The 17,751-nt window shown below is 38.5% G+C and overlaps 1 protein-coding gene across 1 annotated transcript in view; it reads right to left on the reverse strand.

Annotated features, from left to right (window-relative positions):
• ipo11 (importin 11) overlaps positions 1-17,751 on the reverse strand; it is a 130,872-nt gene that overhangs the window by 20,116 nt on the left and 93,005 nt on the right. Inside the window, exons 26-29 of the mRNA XM_034871622.1 lie at positions 17,287-17,400; positions 16,609-16,730; positions 12,399-12,494; positions 9,556-9,640 (exon numbers count right to left, since the gene is read on the reverse strand). Coding sequence (XP_034727513.1) covers positions 9,556-9,640; positions 12,399-12,494; positions 16,609-16,730; positions 17,287-17,400 — 417 coding nt within the window. The remainder of the gene's footprint in view (positions 1-9,555; positions 9,641-12,398; positions 12,495-16,608; positions 16,731-17,286; positions 17,401-17,751) is intronic.

Raw genomic sequence — 17,751 nt, forward strand, 5'->3', positions numbered from 1 at the left:
AAGTAGCAAAACAAAAAAGAACATATCAATAGAAGGTGATTTAGATGAATCAATTGTTGCATTGTTGAAGCAGAGAGAAAGAGATCGATTATTGCAGATAAATAATTAAGACTTGTGTTTAAGTGGCGCTATCAGACCAATTCCCTTCCTTTTACAAGTCCACAGAAATATAGTTTTTGCTACTCTGGCGGCCCTTTTCCTAGAGAGAATCTTATTGTAATTGTCAGTGATATACAGTACAAGTGAGATAGCTTAGTAAAACCTTACTTAATAAAAAACATTATATTTAATTATATATTAAACCTCCATGTCCTGGTGACATCTGATCCCCTAGCACATTTGTTTCCCACTCCAGGTCAAAGATACATTGCATTGAGGATTCCACAACTCTGGTGTACAAACACAGAGAATGTATTATGTCTCATAGGCTTGCTCTAAAATGTACAAATCTCAAGTCATGACACAAACTGAATAAACAACTATTAAATGTGACTGCATTTATGCATGAAAATCTGAAGAGGAAACAACATTAAAAAAAGATAAGACGGAGGAAGATGTTGCTTTGACTGCAAGATATCGTGAAGGGCCATTTCCAGTGTGCAGCGTACAATGTTAAGTGAGGGTTGCTGCTCTCTCTCACCACTATAAAAAATGCCAACTGCATGCACAAACTGAAGTGAGCCACTGAGTCAGTTGAAATATTTTTCATTAATTTACCTTCATGGCAACTTTGAGCTCATGCTTGGTAGTTATGATGTATAAGACCAAATTACTTACAGTGCACAAGCTTGGTACAATTCTCAACACTCAACTAAAGAATGCAATAGTATCTACGGTGTGGCATGTAATGCTGCCTGCAAACTACAAATTTGCTACATTGCGCTGGACACTTCATACTTACTTTGTGGGCTGTTTAAACCGCATCTGCAGCTTATTATACACACACACACACACATTTTTTTTTTACATTAATAGGCCAGTTCATTTGCCAATTCCAGCTTTACCTATGACGGCAGGATGGTTTTATGAACCGCATAAAGAGAACATTGCATGCACGGAATCCCTCTTTAGACAACACTGGTGAACTGCCAGCATTATGACGTAAGCTGAAATATTGTAGATCAACATTTGCTCTCAGTTAATAAAACTGAATCTTTATTACATTAGTTAATCCACATGTTTTAAGAAAAGAACAATAAGTAAATCATGTTACTTGTCTGACAAGCCCTGAGTTTGAGTGAATAGGGATAAAGGTGAGGCCCAAATAGGAAGCAGTGTGAATCAGACTGATTTTTTAGCTCTCCAAGCAAACAGAGGTTTGTTTCCACTGTAATGAGTCACATTTACAATAAATTAGCCTCACAGTGTTAATTAACATGTATTAAGATCAATGTACCAACTACGAATGGTCAGACCAACAGATTCTGCTCATTACTCGAATCCCAGTCATTAACGCCCAATAAATCCAAAGTACTATACAGTACTAAAAACTTGGCTGCATCATCATCTGATCTGCACAACAGCAACTTTAATATGAAGACAGAGGCAGCAATGTTAGTCAGCAAAATTCTTCTAGCATTCCATGTAGTGCGTGTTTTAAATTTGAACAATGACCTGATTGCATTTACCACGGGTGTACATGGCCTTTTAATAGACGTTTGTCATGGCAGACAGAACAGAAAAAGCATTTCAAAGATTGATGCATTGCACTTAGAGAAATGTATTGTGGATGCTTGGTTTACAGGAATACCTTACTGGGACAGTTGACACAACAGAGCCATTGTTAATGTTACTAATTCAGTGTGCCAATGTGCTGCAATAGCATCAATCGGCCCAATGACTATTATTGCCCATACTTATTTCTTATTCTCCATCTTCCGCCACATTTTTGTCCCGCTACTCGTCCTGGAGCGTTGCCAACATGCAAACACAATGTTAACATTGGTGTTTAATGGGCTGAATTTGCATTCTGATATCAAGCACGGTTTCTCCCAAATCACAGCTTATGTTCCGTCCCGTTTTCAGACGGCTTGAGATTTTCCAATGTGTGTATATGTGGCGGAATGTTGAGAACAAGAGTGGAGGACAGAGTGGGGATATTCAAAAAAATCATCTTGGTTTTCTCTCTATAACTTGCTTCCACGCCAACAATTCTTGTCATGGAAAATGTATACACATACACAAACATAGGTATTCTTGTATAGTTTGTGCTAATGTGTTCATTCAGCAAGCTTTCAAATGACAAGAGTTCCAAAATCTTCCTCCATTCACTGCCACGTTAAACATGGTCTAGATTTTTGAGCAAAACGCAGCGCAAAGCACTTTTTTTCAATTGCTGATCTGTCCACCATTTTAAGTTTACCCACATAATTTTATATCAATACATTCACAAAGGTCTTCTGGTGTCCACAAGGTTATTTTATTGCTATCTTGTATCCATTTGGTGATATGATCGTTTGTTTGAGAGCTGTTCAGTGTCTGAATAGCTGATGACACAGCTGACAGGTGCAGTTGTTAACTGATTACAGATCAAAGACATGACTCTGTAAGATTTAACTGTGGCTTTGACATACATTTTCTTAATAATTTATAATTGTCTTAATATATTTCTTAGCACTTTAATTTTGGTTCATTCAAAAAGTGTTACACGGAAACTTATTTGCAATCCATTCACACTCTTAGACCCCACAACTCCCAGTACTCTCATGGACAAATGGCTGTAAAGCTCACAAGTGACAAAGATGGAAACTAATTTTGATAGCTCTGTATGCCTTAGGGAGCACAAATGAGAATCATATCTTGTGATGCACAATAATACTGTTTGAGAGGACTGTTATTCAACAAAACCAAATTATGCTGACACTGATGGTCTGCTTGAGACTAGGAGCAATAATAAAGCAAGAATGGCAAGTCTTCATTACTAATGCTTTGTGTGGCCCACAGTGAATTGATAACACACTGAAACTCATTTCCTATAAATATATACCTCTACAGGACCTCTGGAGTCCATTTAATTGCTCATTAAAATGAAATAATGAAAAACTGTTGAATGACAAAAACTATTTCATTCTTAATTGGTACTTCATCAAAGCTTCAAAAAACATTTTCGTTTCACTCTGAACAACGAGAGCCACTGTAGAATAAAAGATATCCTTTTCTATCATTTCCTTTTTTGAACATCAATGCATACACGTTTAATGGAAATATCATTTAAGGGAACAAAATCAGTGATATTGCTAATCTACACAACATAATGAAAACGGAACAATTTCATGACTAATTAAAAAGTGATGGAAAATGTTTTTTATTCACTCGGAGCATTAACAGGGATGGGGAAAGAATATAATATGTAACATTCTTTATCTCCTTCCAAAATTTCAAAGCATGCAAGTTTAAGGGGATGCTCTTTCAAAGCCCCATTCCATCAGTAAAGTTTTACTGGAGGAAGACTTCTGATTGGACTTCAGGACCATTTAGATTACAGAGGGAGGAAGGTGAATATTTGCCATGCTCCATACAGTGGGGCTCCAAAGTTTGGGCACCCCAGGTAAAAATGTGTATTAATGTGTATAAAAAAGCCAAGAAAAGATAGAAAAATCTCCAAAGGCATCAAATGACGGATTAGACATTCGTATAATATGTCAAAAAAAGTTAGATTTTATTTCCATCATTTACACTTTAAAATAACAGAAAAAACAAAAAAATGGTTTCTGCAAAAGTTTACGTAGTAATACCAAATATTGCACAACTATACTTGTCCCAGCAGTAAAGTGACCAGAATTTAGAAGAAATTACCAGCATTGGCCAAGATTACAGCTTTGTCACGTTAGCATTTAGCTGCTTAACTGTAGGCTAACATTAGATTGTAGTGGAATGAAGCAGTACCTTCAATAATCGCAGATAAAGGCTTCTGAACTAACCCCTTTAAAATACGTTAACTTAATTTGTTTTGGCAGTGTTTGATATGAAAATCCAACATTATAACGTTGTAGATACGAACAAAAACACGGAAAAGCCTAATATGTCCCCTTTAAGTCTGAGCTGCAGTCAACTTCTAACCATATGTACAGTATTTACAGTACTGTAGTTTATCTTTTGTTTCAAAATTAGAATGATTGTCTTTGATCTGCAAACCACTGTTTTAACTGTGAGCTTAATGTTTATTATACTATCATATGAAACCACCATTCCCAAAAACCAATGGCAGAAAGATGGACTTCTTAAAACTACTCATTAGCCTAATTGTCTGGAACCAAAATCTCATCAGTTACACATCCTGAGCAAATGCCATAAATGACTAAACCAAGCTTCTGTTCAACTAAATCGAAACAACATTTAACAATAAACAGAGCAAACAAAATAAGGCTTTAAAAATGATGCTATGTAGCAGGTCTGCAACTGGGAGGCTGCAATATGCAGTGTATGTATATATATATATATATATATATATATATATATATATATATATATAGAACCAATTTAATGCCAAAATTCTGAAAACGTAACGGTACTTGTTTTTCCACAGAACACTGGAGAAGCAATTCTTCCAGACCTGACGGGGCCAGCATATACACCTACGAGTGTTGTAGTCTGCTTTTAAATGCAGAAGAAGAAAAATGCCTACCCACAGTTTATAGCACATCATCTCCGTGCACATTGCACACTGACTGCTGAACTGCAGGAAGCCTCTGGCTTTGCCGTACATCTACGGCAATAGCTATCACAAGTTTACCTGGAACTCCTAATACAAATGCTAGTCTTTTTCTCTTTATCGTATTTTTTCTTTTCTTCATATAGAGCCTAACGTTTGCTACAACATCAGTGCTTACTCCAGAGGACCTCTGCATGACCTCAGTTAAATTAACTTTAATCAGCCTGGTTCTACATAAAAACACAACGGCAAAGAGAAACAGACTCAACATGCTTGTTGTTTCGGACTTCCAGGTAATATATGCATCCAGCATAATATGCTACATGTTTGGTTGAAAAAGGTTTCAGAGCAGCGGGTTATGTGTCCAAAAGACACACTTTCCTTGTTCTCTCCACTCAACCTCCTCCACTTGAAAACAATGAATTTTTTTTTTGTGTCCCCCAAGATCCTTATTGTGAATTACATATTATAAAGGAGAACGTGGGATTCAATTTTTTGCTTTTTACGCTGATATCAAACTGGGTATCAAGAATAGTGGAATATCACTGGTATTGACCATTACATTTCTGGTATTGTGAGAAATATTTGATCTGAAAGAGTTCCTAATTGAAAATTATTCACAGCAAGAGCTGTAAATTATCCAAGATAAAAATAAAGATGTTTGTTGCTTTTTTTTTGTGTTTTAACCCTCACGTTGTCCTAGGGTCAAATTGACCAGTTTTCCTATATCAATGTTGCTTTAACTACCTAAAATAACCTCACTGTCGTACTCAATTTTATATTTATTTATACTATTTGAAATAATAGTGAGTAAAAGTTGACATATTCCAGTCAGTGATTATCCATCAACATCCATGCCTTTAATTGTAGTCTAAATAATACCTAATTTCTGCTTTTCTAACTCAAACATTAGGTTATAAATGAGGTTTATTGACCATAAATTCCAAAATTAACTGCAGATCTAAAGTTAATAAGTTAGCGTTACGTAGTGTGTCAAAAAGTGACAAACATTGAAAAAAGTGTTGAAAAAAGGGACAAAATCGAATTGATTTTCAATTTTGAAAAGAAGACAACACAGGGGTTAAAGGAAAAATTTTTTATTTAATTTTGTTGGTGAAAGTTACAGAAGTGTATATATCTTGTAATGAACTGTAATGAACACAATAGTCATTGCTTAGTTATCCTCAACGTCTGTCTTCTATCTCATACTCAAGAGATTATGGAGGAAAAAAAATCTCATATTGCTTGTCACTTATGAGGATGGGCAGTCAATTAAATACAGTGAGGAAAATATGTATTTGAACACCCTGCTATTTTGCAAGTTCTCCCACTTAAAAATCTTGGAGGGGTCTGAAATTGTCATCGTAGGTTCATGTACACTGTGACAGACATAATCTAAAAATTATATATATTATAATACTATTTATTGTTTGATACAGCTGCAAAAAAGTATTTGAACACCTGTCTATCAGGTAGAATTCTGACCTTCAAAGACCTGTTAGTCTCCCTTTTAAAATGTCCACCTCCACTCCATTTATTATCCTAAATTAGATTCATTTGTTTGAGGTTGGTAGCTGCATAAAGACACCTGTCCACCCCATACAATCAGTAAGAATCCAACTTCTAACATGGCCAAGACCAAAGAGCTGTCCAAAGACACTAGAGACAAAATTGTACACCTCCACAAGGCTGGAAAGGGCTACGGAGAAATTGCCAAGTAGCTTGGTGAAAAAAGGTCCACTGTTGGAGCAATCATTACAAAATGGAAGAAGCTAAACATGACTGTCAATCTCCCTTGGACCGGGGCTCCAAGCAAGATCTCACCTGGTGGAGTCAGCCCAGAACTACACGGGAGGAGCTGGTCAATGACCTGAAAAGAGCTGGGACCACCGTTTCCAAGGTTACTGTTGGTTATACACTAAGACGTCATGGTTTGAAATCATGCGTGGCACGGAAGGTTCCCCTGCTTAAACGAGCACATGTCAAGGCCCGTCTTAAGTTTGCCAATCACCATTTGGATGATCATTAGGAGTCATGGGAGAAAGTCATGTGGTCAGATGAGACCAAAATAGAACTTTTTGGTCATTATTCCACTAACCGTGTCTGGATGACAGGGCGACTGCACTGTATTAATGAGAGGATGACCGGGGCCATGTATTGCGAGATTTTGGGGAACAACCTCCTTCCCTCGCTTAGAGCACTGAAGATGGGTCAAGGCTGGGTCTTCCAACATGACAATGACCCGAAGCACAAAGCCAGGATAACCAAGGAGTCGCTCTGTAAGAAGCATATCAAGGTTCTGGCGTGGCCAAGCCAGTCTCCAGACCTAAACACAACAGAGAATCTTTGGAGGGAGCTCAAACTCAGCGTTTCTCAGCGACAGCCCAGAAACCTGACTGATCTAGAGAAGATCTGTGTGGAGGAGTGGGCCAAAATCTCTTCTGCAATGTGTGCAAACCTGGTGAAAAACTACAGGAAATGTTTGACCTCTGTAATTGCAAACAAAGGCTACTGTACCAAATATTAACATTGATTTTCTCAGATGTTCAAATACTTATTTGCAGATGTATCAAACAAATAAATAGTTAAACAATCATACATTGTGAATTCTGGATTATTTTTTTTTTAGATTATGTCTGTCACAGTGGATATGCACCTACGACAACAATTTCAGACCCCTCAATGATGTCTAAGTGGGAGAACTTGCAAGATAGCAGGGTGTTCAAATACTAATTTTCCTCACTGTATATGCTGGATTTCTTTTGTGTGTGATTATTATAATTTTTTTCTACAGGTAACCTTTAATATAATACATGGTAGGGAAGGCAAAGGCATTTCTCCATTTTAAGATGAAGTGAACACATTAACCACTGCAGTGTTTTATCATTGCATTTTAGCCTTGCAGCTAGCAAAGTGTCCTTCTGCCTATAGCCTAATCTCGACAAAACAGCACGGTTGAACCAATGTCTTTTCAGCGGTAAAACCCTTCACTTTACTGGCAGTTTTGAAAACAGATGAAGCCAATGTGATCAGAAAAGCTCAAGCATGTTTCGTTGGCCCAAGTTTGGACAGGATTTAATATAGGATGCCACATGCCTCCATTGCTATTCAGGGATCAGGTTCCCTTTTTATATCGCACTTTGACCTGCACATTTGTGTGTAATATGGCTCCTTTGTTTTCTATTTTCATGTTCATAATCGTTGAGTCTAATCGCTCATTTGCATTTACTTTTAGCACAATAAGCTGGGTAGTGCATGTACTTTAGAGTGTAGCAAAAAAGAATCGGTATGAGTGGATGTGTGTCACATCCCCACAGCACATCAGACAGAGCCCATGTCATTAGTATCCAGTGAAGAAAGTCTTTGATGTTGCCTATCCCTCTTCTTGTTTGATGGGGCTGGCCTTATAGATGAAGCACAAGAATCAAATGATGCATCATGTACCGAGGCCCCAACACAGCATCAGTTAGCCTAGTCTAGTTGCCTGGAACACTCAGATCAAAGTGAAGGGCCCTTACAAATCCCAGACAAGATAGAGTGGAACAGTCAACAGCTTCCAAAGCACAAACCAAACTCTCATTTCGTGCCCAGAAAAACATGACAAGCCTAATTCAGGGACAAATCAGAAGACAGCAGCCGTGGTGAGGCTGCCTGCCCTAATACAGGGACTATTAATCTTAGAGCTGCACCCATGAAGACAACCTCTACATGGAATATTAGAAGAAGGCTATGCAATCCAAGATATCTTAAGATTAACCAAAGCCACAAATTTAAGGATTGGCATATGACGCTTTCCTTCATTCCAGGTTTATCAAATATCAAACTACAGTTTAGCTGTGGTTTTGTGTGCACTTTACATACATTCATATTTTTTTATTCTTTTTGTGACTGAGAATATCAGTCTGTTCCTTTAAGACACACATCTACAATGTCTTCCCGTTTACAAAATATTTCCATCAGATTTAAGTCATCAATTATGGATAATGAGTATTGAATTTTAGCCTTTAAGTCTGTGTATATTTGTTATGGTTAAACTTGAGTTATTTTTGATGCCCTAAATAAAAGGTGTCAAAATAGCTTGGATAATCTTTAAGCACGACAAGCTTTTTTAGAACAATTAATTAATGTTTCATAACCTTCCAAGAGAAGCTCCACATACAGTGCAAACTATAGAGTTGAAAAAATATATCTACATGTTATATGGATCGTTTACCCAAAGACGTGCACATTTTGCATTGTTGTATCAATATGTTCATCAAAGGGAGCCACTGATACACAAACAAGACAGTTTCAGGTTACTATTTATAATGAGAAAGTGAAGAAGAACAAACAACATCATCGGTTTCTCACAAGCTCTTTCAGACGAGCACAGGCAGACATTTTTATATACATAAATGTACTTTAAATTAGTATACATCCCCAACCTAAGGCCATTTATAAATACTCAACAACATCCGCTCTTACCTTACTTGACTCAAAGCATACAACAAGCTACTATGACACATGTGCATCCAGAAGGCTGTACTTGAAAGTAAGTATGTGGTGCACTGCATGGAAAGCTGTTGCAGCTATTGAAGCTGAGAGGCAGCTCTGAATTGGTTGACTTACGAGTGTTTGAAGTAATCACTTTTCTCTGTGTTTACTAGTGGGAGAAATAAGTATTTTCTGCTCTCTAAATTATGGGGTTTATTTTAGATATCTTATTTTGTATGAGTGCCAATGTAGCATAAATGATACCATAAGGGGAGAAAGCATTACATTATTAAAGCTATTTATCTAAAATATCAAATGAGAATGGAAACACAGAATGAAAGGCTTTTGTAGTTGCAAAATTTGATCTTTACTAGGTGTGTACGGTGTCTAGACACCTGTGTGTGTACTGTGTGTGTGTATATTGGACTGACCAGTTTCTTCCTCTTGTCCTGCTCAGTTGGTGGCTCCTCATCGTCACTCAGCTTGGGCTCCTCAAAATGGCTCATCAGCATGCAGCTGCAAACACAATAGTATTCAAATCCATATAAATAACCACATAAACCCGCACAGTAGACAATTTCAGAACAGGCAGCGTGCACACACAGGCAGGCAAAGAAAAAGACTAAACCCTCTGGCCCTCTAGTCTGTTATTCATAATGGTTTATCAGCATGCAGAGAAAACAACAAGCAAAACCTTTGTGCTCTGTCAAAAGTGTGTGTAAGGTATTTTATTTCCATTGTCCTTTTATTTAGTCCTTACTGTAAGTAGAGATAAAGCAGTGGGGTCTGGAATGTCATATTTAGTAACTTGTGATCAGAAATTCCAACTTAATTCTCAATTTCTCTCAATGACGACATATACGAGGAATTTTTCTTTGGAGCATCATTACCCACACTGTGCTTACACATACAATACAACCAAAACTAAATATAAACACTAATACATACATAACATATACATACTCAGAAACAGAAACATTGCAAAGGCATGATTGCAATGAAGAGTTCAATAAAATTATTTAAATGTGGAGCATAGTGCAAATGATACTGGGATAAATAGTATTATTATTATTATTATTATTATTATTATTATTATTATTATTGGTATATAGCAGGTTGAGCTTCCTGAGCTGGCGCAGGAAGTACAGCCTCTGCTGGGCCTTTTTGATGATGGTGTCTGTGTTGGGCTCCCACTTCAGGTCCTGGGATATAGTGGATCCCAGAAGCCTGAAGGAATCCACAGCAGACACAGGGCTGTTGATGGTGATGGGGGGAAGAGTGGGGGGTCTCTTCCTCAAGTCCACGATCATCTCCACAGTTTTGAGCGTGTTGAGCTCAAGGTTGTTCTGACTGCACCAGAGAGCCAGCTGATCCACCTCCCCGTCCCGGATGAGGCCGATGACCGTTGTGTCGTCAGCAAACTTTAGGAGTTTAACAGATGGGTCTCTTGAGGTGCAGTCATAGGTGTAGAGGGAGAAAAGCAGTGGGGAGAGGACCCCCCCCCTGGGGGGCGCCAGTGCTGATAGTCCGTGTGCGATGTGATGTTCTCCAGCCTGACCTGCTGACTCCTGTCAGTCAGGAAGTTTGTGATCCACTAAAAGGTGGAGGCTGGCACAGTTAGCTGGGAGAGTTTGGTGCTGAGGATGTCCAGGATGATGGTGTTGAACGCCAAGCTGAAGTCCACGAACAGGATCCTTGCATATGCCCCTTGGGAGTCAAGGTGTTGCAGGATGTAATGCAGTCCCAAGTTGACTGCATCCTCCACCGACCTTTTAGCCCTGTAGGCAAACTGCAGGCGGTCCAGTGCGGGGACTGTGATGTTCTTCAGGTGGGTCAACACCAGTCTTTCAAAGGACTTCATGACCACAGATGTCAGGGCGACAGGCCTGTAGTCATTTGGTCAACAGATGGAGGGTTTTTTGGGGACTGGGATGATTGTGGAGCGTTTGAAGCAGGAGGGAACTTCAGATAGCTCCAGAGATCTGTTGAAGATCTGAGTGAAGATGGGGGCCAGCTGGTCTGCACAGATTTTCAGGCAGGATGGTGACAATCCTGTAGTTCTCACATGTAGTGGTGATTTGTCAAGGTTGTGCTCACAACTAGTTTTTGATGCCCCAAAGTGGCCCAAAAAAGTAATTGCTGTTTAATAAACTGTCAAAATCCACATATGGCCACATTTTTACTTCTCTTTTAAAACTTCTATAGTTTGAATTTAGTTGAACTTAAACAACACCTTTTCTTTTACTTCATTTGGTTTAGTTAGTACAATCTTACACATTGATCCTGTGCAGTTTAGTACAGAACAAAAAGATATTCAAATTTTCAATTCCTTTTACAGTAGTTCAGTGACTGCTTTGCTACAATAACAATGTAGTACCAGGCTGAATTGGCTTGCTTTGGCATATTTTACTGAACTGAACCAGGGCAGCAAGGACTTGTATAGCCATTCCACACCACAGAAACAACAGTTCCAAAGCACTTACGACAAAAGATGAATAAAAGGAAACTCTGTTTATTTGAAACTTCCCTCAGTTCCTTAATATTGACAGGAAGATTACAATACAGAATGATTTCTGTTTCAGTTGATTGCATTTACAAAAGATGTATCTACAAATATGTGTCTGTCTATTATGATAAGCAAAAGGGAACCAAAAAATTCCACACATCAATGGCAAATAAAGAAATATGTACACAAACCTTTCTACTCAATGTTTCAGTCCCTTTCACACCGGCACATTTTATGAGGGTGCTGAGTATTTTTGACAGCTGAAAGAAGGTGTCTGCATGTAGGTTAACGTCTACTAAGGAATAAGTACCATGGTACCGGGCCAGAGAGTCGGTAGGGAGAGTGATGGGGCAGAGCAGAGTCACAGTGGGCATGTGTTTTCTGGGCCATTTCCCAATCCATTATTTTTTCTAGAGAAATGTGTCCTCTCCAACACTGCCACTCAGCCTCTTTTAGCACACAGTCATGCTCCATGAGTAAGGGATGGCTTTTATTTCATTAATTTAAAATGTTTCTTCAGGGGTTTGGTTTTGATTAAATCCAAGCAAAAAATCAACAGCACATCTGCAGTTGCACTGCTTTCAAAACAAATATTTCAACTGTCTTCATTCATCATGCATGAGCTTTGTCAAAATGGCTGTACAAACTCCATTCAATGGTGAAAAAGAATGTACTTAATATTAAACTGTATTATTTAGAATAATTATTTAGAATTATTTATATATTTGTTTTTTCTCCATTCCATTAGTAACTATCAGGCATACTTACTCTTTGAAGGTGCCTGTTTCAGAATCTTCTGTCATGACGTCATGCAGTGCCTCAACGGAGATGTTGATGATGCCACAGAACTTGTCCTGGATCACACTGATAGCACACAGACGACACAGGCTTACTCATGAAATCATTAACTCAACAGCTGTGTGTTTGAATGACAGAGAGAGAGTGATAGAGAAAGAGTTGGGTATCTCTCCAGAGAAGCATCAAGAGCAACAGCCAAGGTTCAGTCCTGGCAAAACACAAAGTGTCTGTCAAAAAAACACATGGCCATTCAGAGAAAAGGGTATCTATGCCATCAACTCGCATCATAGAACACATGGCCAGATTGTTCTGTGTGTATGTATCTCCCCCTAACCATTTGCTTTTGGTAGGAACATTTCTAAAACGAGAGAAAAGTGGAGATCAATGAGAAATAAAAAAAACATTGCATCAGTTAACAGTGAATTGAAAACATTTCTCTTTTCACTTTTATGATCGCACAAAACCATGTTCCCACTGTTCAATCACATATGATAAGTGTGATCTTCCAACTGTTGATGTAGTTTTATTGTCTCACACATTCAAGTGTGAAAAATAAAAATCAATGGGGCTTACTGTTTTTCCACATAGCCTTGCGGGCCAAGTGTCTATTTTTTCATCATAGCCACTAAGGTGATTCTTACAGTTCAGAAGCAGGGCAGAGATTTAATCCAATCTACTTCACACTTGGTGGGCGTATAACTGGGTATCCAATAAATGTGGCGTGGCATATTTGGAGCAGTTTGGACACTTTTAATGTTAGTGAACTGTGAATAAAATTGCACCTGCACAATAAGGGTTGAAAAAAAATCGATGACCATTGTGTGCGGCTGCGGGGGTGGGGCTTCACAGCTCTGTCAGGCATGCCTTCTGCTGCGGGCTATCGGCAATTAGTCTTTATACAAATCATTTTACTTCAGGGATTGCTCCGCTGCAGCCCACAATTCCGACGGATGTCCCTCATTTAGGCCGGATGTCAGTTGCCTTGGGCTTCCTTTGTGTTGGCATTCTAAACTCCGGTTGATTTATGAGGACTTTGGTTAACTGCTCCTCAGATATCTGCAGGGTATATCCAGACCGCTAGCTAGACTATATGTCTAATCTAACAGTTTTCGGTTGCTCTTTACAGCACTTAGCGCAGCTGAAGACGATTGTGATGGGCTTAAAGAAATGCCAATAAACCACAGCACGTTTTTCCCCCATCACGGAATGCTGGGTGGACTAGCCAGACCCTCCTTTGCAGCGTTGTGGAGGACTGGCAAAGCCAGTCTAATCGGCGATTAATATGCCTATTCATTCCTCCTCTAGGTGTATTTCACTGTGTATGTTTCTGACCGCTGGATACAGCCCACTAACTTTACAACCAAACTCTTCTTCAACTCTTCATTACTTAACATCTGTCCAAGGTGGAGCTTTCAATTCTAACATAATGCTGGATAATTTAATGAACAACAATGCATCATATTTTAATTATCATTTCATATGAGTAAAAACTGGAACTGCAATGTAACCAGTAACATTTCTCTGTCAGACAAATGTAGTAGTAAAATGTTTTGCTCGGAAGAAGAAGTACAAAATAAGTCAGTAGCATACAGTTGGCTTGCACAGTTGCTTGGGGGGCCTTCTGTTAGTTGTCAGTTGTTTCAGGGTACCATGGTTCTGGAAAAAGCTCCAAGCAACAATGCCTAAGGCCAAGCAATTGGTCTGTTCCAAAAACTGCACTAGTAGGAATACAAAGTCATAAAAAGGATAAAGAATACAAGCACACACAGACTCTGGGTACGGATGGATGAAAACTGTTGGCTAGGTAGACCCCAGGCAATTGTTGGAGCCTGAACCGTCCCCTGTTAAACAATGAAACTCTACAGCCATGCGGCCCTTCAGAACAAAGGAGCATGGATCCATCAAGCCTAAATATTCACACTGCTATGCACACTTCTATGTTTGAATCAAAACACTGGCTTTTTATTGGAAAGGGGGTCAAGGAAACCAAAGGGGTCTCTGATCATGTGACCTAACAGATGAAAGCTCACGCAAGTCCCTTCTCATTGTCTTTGCACTACAACTCAATTGTGCAAGGATACAAGGCGCCAGTTAAACAATTGTACCCTAATAAACAGTTATTTCGCTGGACGAGTGAACTGTACCGAGCCACTGTACCCCGTGTGTTTCACCTAATCTGCAGGAGAATTAATATTATTTCATCACAAAGGAGGGAGGACATTAAACCTTCCTTAAACCCTTTCTTCCCCTTAAACCTTTCCCCTTAAAACGTTTTTGAATTCCCCTTCAGAACACAAGTCAAAATAAGAGTTTACTTGCAAAATGTAATTTGCAAAATAATCGCTTTTCTTGATTACATTGTTTTTGTGATTGTTAGGAGCCAAAATCTTAATCGTGATCTACATTTGACTAATTGCTCAGCCCTAGGATTCTTAGACCTTGCCTTAATTGTAGTGCTGCTTCTGCATTTAGTCAGCCTATGACTTTGCACTGTAATCCTATTTTTCACACTGGCATGTGAGAAAATGTTCACTTTTCCAACTAAATTTAAATTTTAAAGAACACACTCACATGACAAGTAAAGGAACAATCATAAATAAGGCTTAAAAAAAAGAACTATAACTAAGGCTAGTAAATACTGTGGATTTTTCCTTTCAGTCTGTAACATTTCACTACCAATATCCTGGGAGTGTGTAACGCATCTGAACACCTCTGCCCCCAATTTCCTAATAGTCTCAAATTGGCAACCATGGCAACAACTGGATGCAGGCATCAAAGATCCCTTATCATACATTTAGACTCATGTCTGTCAATTTCAATTCAATCCAGCCCAACACTTCTCCAGTGATTATTTTCTAATGTCCGACTAGTCAATGTGAGAGGAAACATGAAAACAAGTCCTCATCAGAATCCACTGTTTGTGTGGTGTTCTCATTCCATAAATAAAGAGGCAGCAGGGACGTTGAGGACAGAGACCCGAGAAGTCTGCACACAAAATTAAATTTTCAGTGTGTATTACTGCCCCACACTGTTAATCCAAAATGTATGCAGCAATTAAATGTCATATTAGATTCATATTTTTTGTGCTCAGTGGTAATTACAGATAAAATCTCTTCACCTTAAAGGCAGCCCCACATGCTAATAATACTTATTAAATACTCTTCTTTATCCTTGCTATTTCTTTCTTAAAAAAGATATATTGGGTAAATTCCAGTTGAGTCATTTTCTAACAGATTTTCAATAAGCATCCCCGATTATGTTTGATTGTATGGATTAAAGTTTAAATCATTAGACTAGACCCTAAATGCCAGTGCTTTGCTTGTGTAAGTGGTGATTAGATAACCCATGACAGGATTTAAGATTGTGTAAAAGTTATTACAATTTGTTAAGACCCTTGCATTAACTGTGGTTTTTATCGTTTATGAAAAATATGGACTTGGTGTGCAAAAGAATTAATGTGTGATGACCAAGCCAAGAAAAGAACATTCTTTATCTCACAAAATAAAATGTTGGTTTAAGTACTAGTAAAGCGTAAAATTGAATCCACTACGATTCAGACCTAAGCAGAACTCCCCTGTCTGTGTATGCCTGCAATGTGAATATGTGTGTGTGCGCTGTAGGCCCGCACGATTGATTGTCTCAATTCACCCTGTTCACAATCTAATATTTAAATAATTTAACTTTGATTCTCATTTACTTTTACGAGCTGACTGCATCACAAATGCTATTACTTTCTTCTGTGAGTTTGTTCTCACAGTTTCACAGTCAAGGTTTATGTGTACAAGGTTTATGTGTACAACAAACATTATTATTATTACACACAAAAATCGTGGCAAAGAATCGTGATATTGATTCAAAGCAAAAATATTGCGATTCATATTTTTCCCCGAATCGTCCAGGTCTAGTATGGTGTTAAGCCTGTTGATTTTGTGCAGCATATTATGGCTGAAGGGTACAAATTTGAAATTTTCAACAGCTTATATTCTCTACTGTTGGTTACAACCCATACTGCACCACAGACACTACAGTCCAAAAAGAGCTAAGTAATTAATATAAAGTATGTCTTTTTACTTTCTACTTATTTGCCCTTGTGTCAGCTGTGCTGACAGGAGGAATGCTATTCACTTCTCATTAGCTACAAGCCCCATCTGCATGTAAATGAATGGCAAATGTCTCTCACCTGTTGTCAGATGGTAGGAGGGAAAGCAGAGCCAGCGACGATAGCTTCCTCCTCTCTGGCTGAGTGATGTTGTCCATGCGGTCAACCCACATCTCTATAACACTGCCCAACAACTGGTCCATCTGATGAGAAGAGAGAAGGGTGAAGGAAGAGAGGTAGATTAGAGTAAGGAGAGATAAAGAGGGTCAATATAGATTGAGAAAGAAAAGACAAACAGAGGAGTGGCAATTGATTATAAAGCAACTCAATTTACAGTATACTGATGGATTTTATGTTTTAAAATGTATGGGTCTACCATTGTCATAATAGTCAGCAACTGACCTTCCTTGTTTGTTCTGCCTCATTTACCTCACTGCCTTGTCTTCTATTGTCAATAAAGGAGATGCATGATGGAGACACTACTACACTACTCTAGGTCTTTCATTTATTTAGATTAAGGCAGCAATGTCAAAACAAGGCAAAGTCAATGTTGCTCAAAAACAATGTCTAGGTTTCACACTGAAGGGGGACAGCTTCAAACCTTAGGGCTTCAGTAGGTTACCATTTGCAATGATTTGGCTCATTAGCCTCGTTCAAAATGATTCCCTTTTAATAGGCACTTTGCAGTTATGTCTCTCACATACATTCCAAGGCACTGTGCTGAGGAGACAGAAATGAAGGGCGGACATCGAGTCTCACCTTCTGGCTGCACTCAGAAGCCATTTGAGTGAGCAGTGAGGAGAAGAAACTGGAGTTCTGGAGAAGGATGCGGCCCATGATTCCTAGGTAGGTCGACATCACCACGGGATATCTCTGTACAAACAAATACACACAAATACATAATGATGTAAATGCAGAAAAATAACCATGCCAAAAATGCTTTATGTAAAAGCATTTGTGCATGGCATTTTATTAAGTACAATAAGGGGAAAGAAGATCCAGTGACACAGCAGAATTGTTAAAGGCAGCATGTTACCCTTAACTGAGCTGAATGATCAATGATTACCATATATTGTCTCCACAAGAATTCATTTTTAATGAGACAGAAATGGACAAACTGAAAGAACATGCAGCTGCAGGAACACTCTCTTATTAAGTGAGTATTTTGGGGTTTAATAAGGTAAATGCTTTAACACAGTAAAAGAAGATGGAAAATGCATGAAA

The sequence above is a fragment of the Etheostoma cragini genome, chromosome 5 (genome assembly GCF_013103735.1).
Source record: "Etheostoma cragini isolate CJK2018 chromosome 5, CSU_Ecrag_1.0, whole genome shotgun sequence".
Lineage (NCBI taxonomy): Eukaryota > Metazoa > Chordata > Actinopteri > Perciformes > Percidae > Etheostoma > Etheostoma cragini.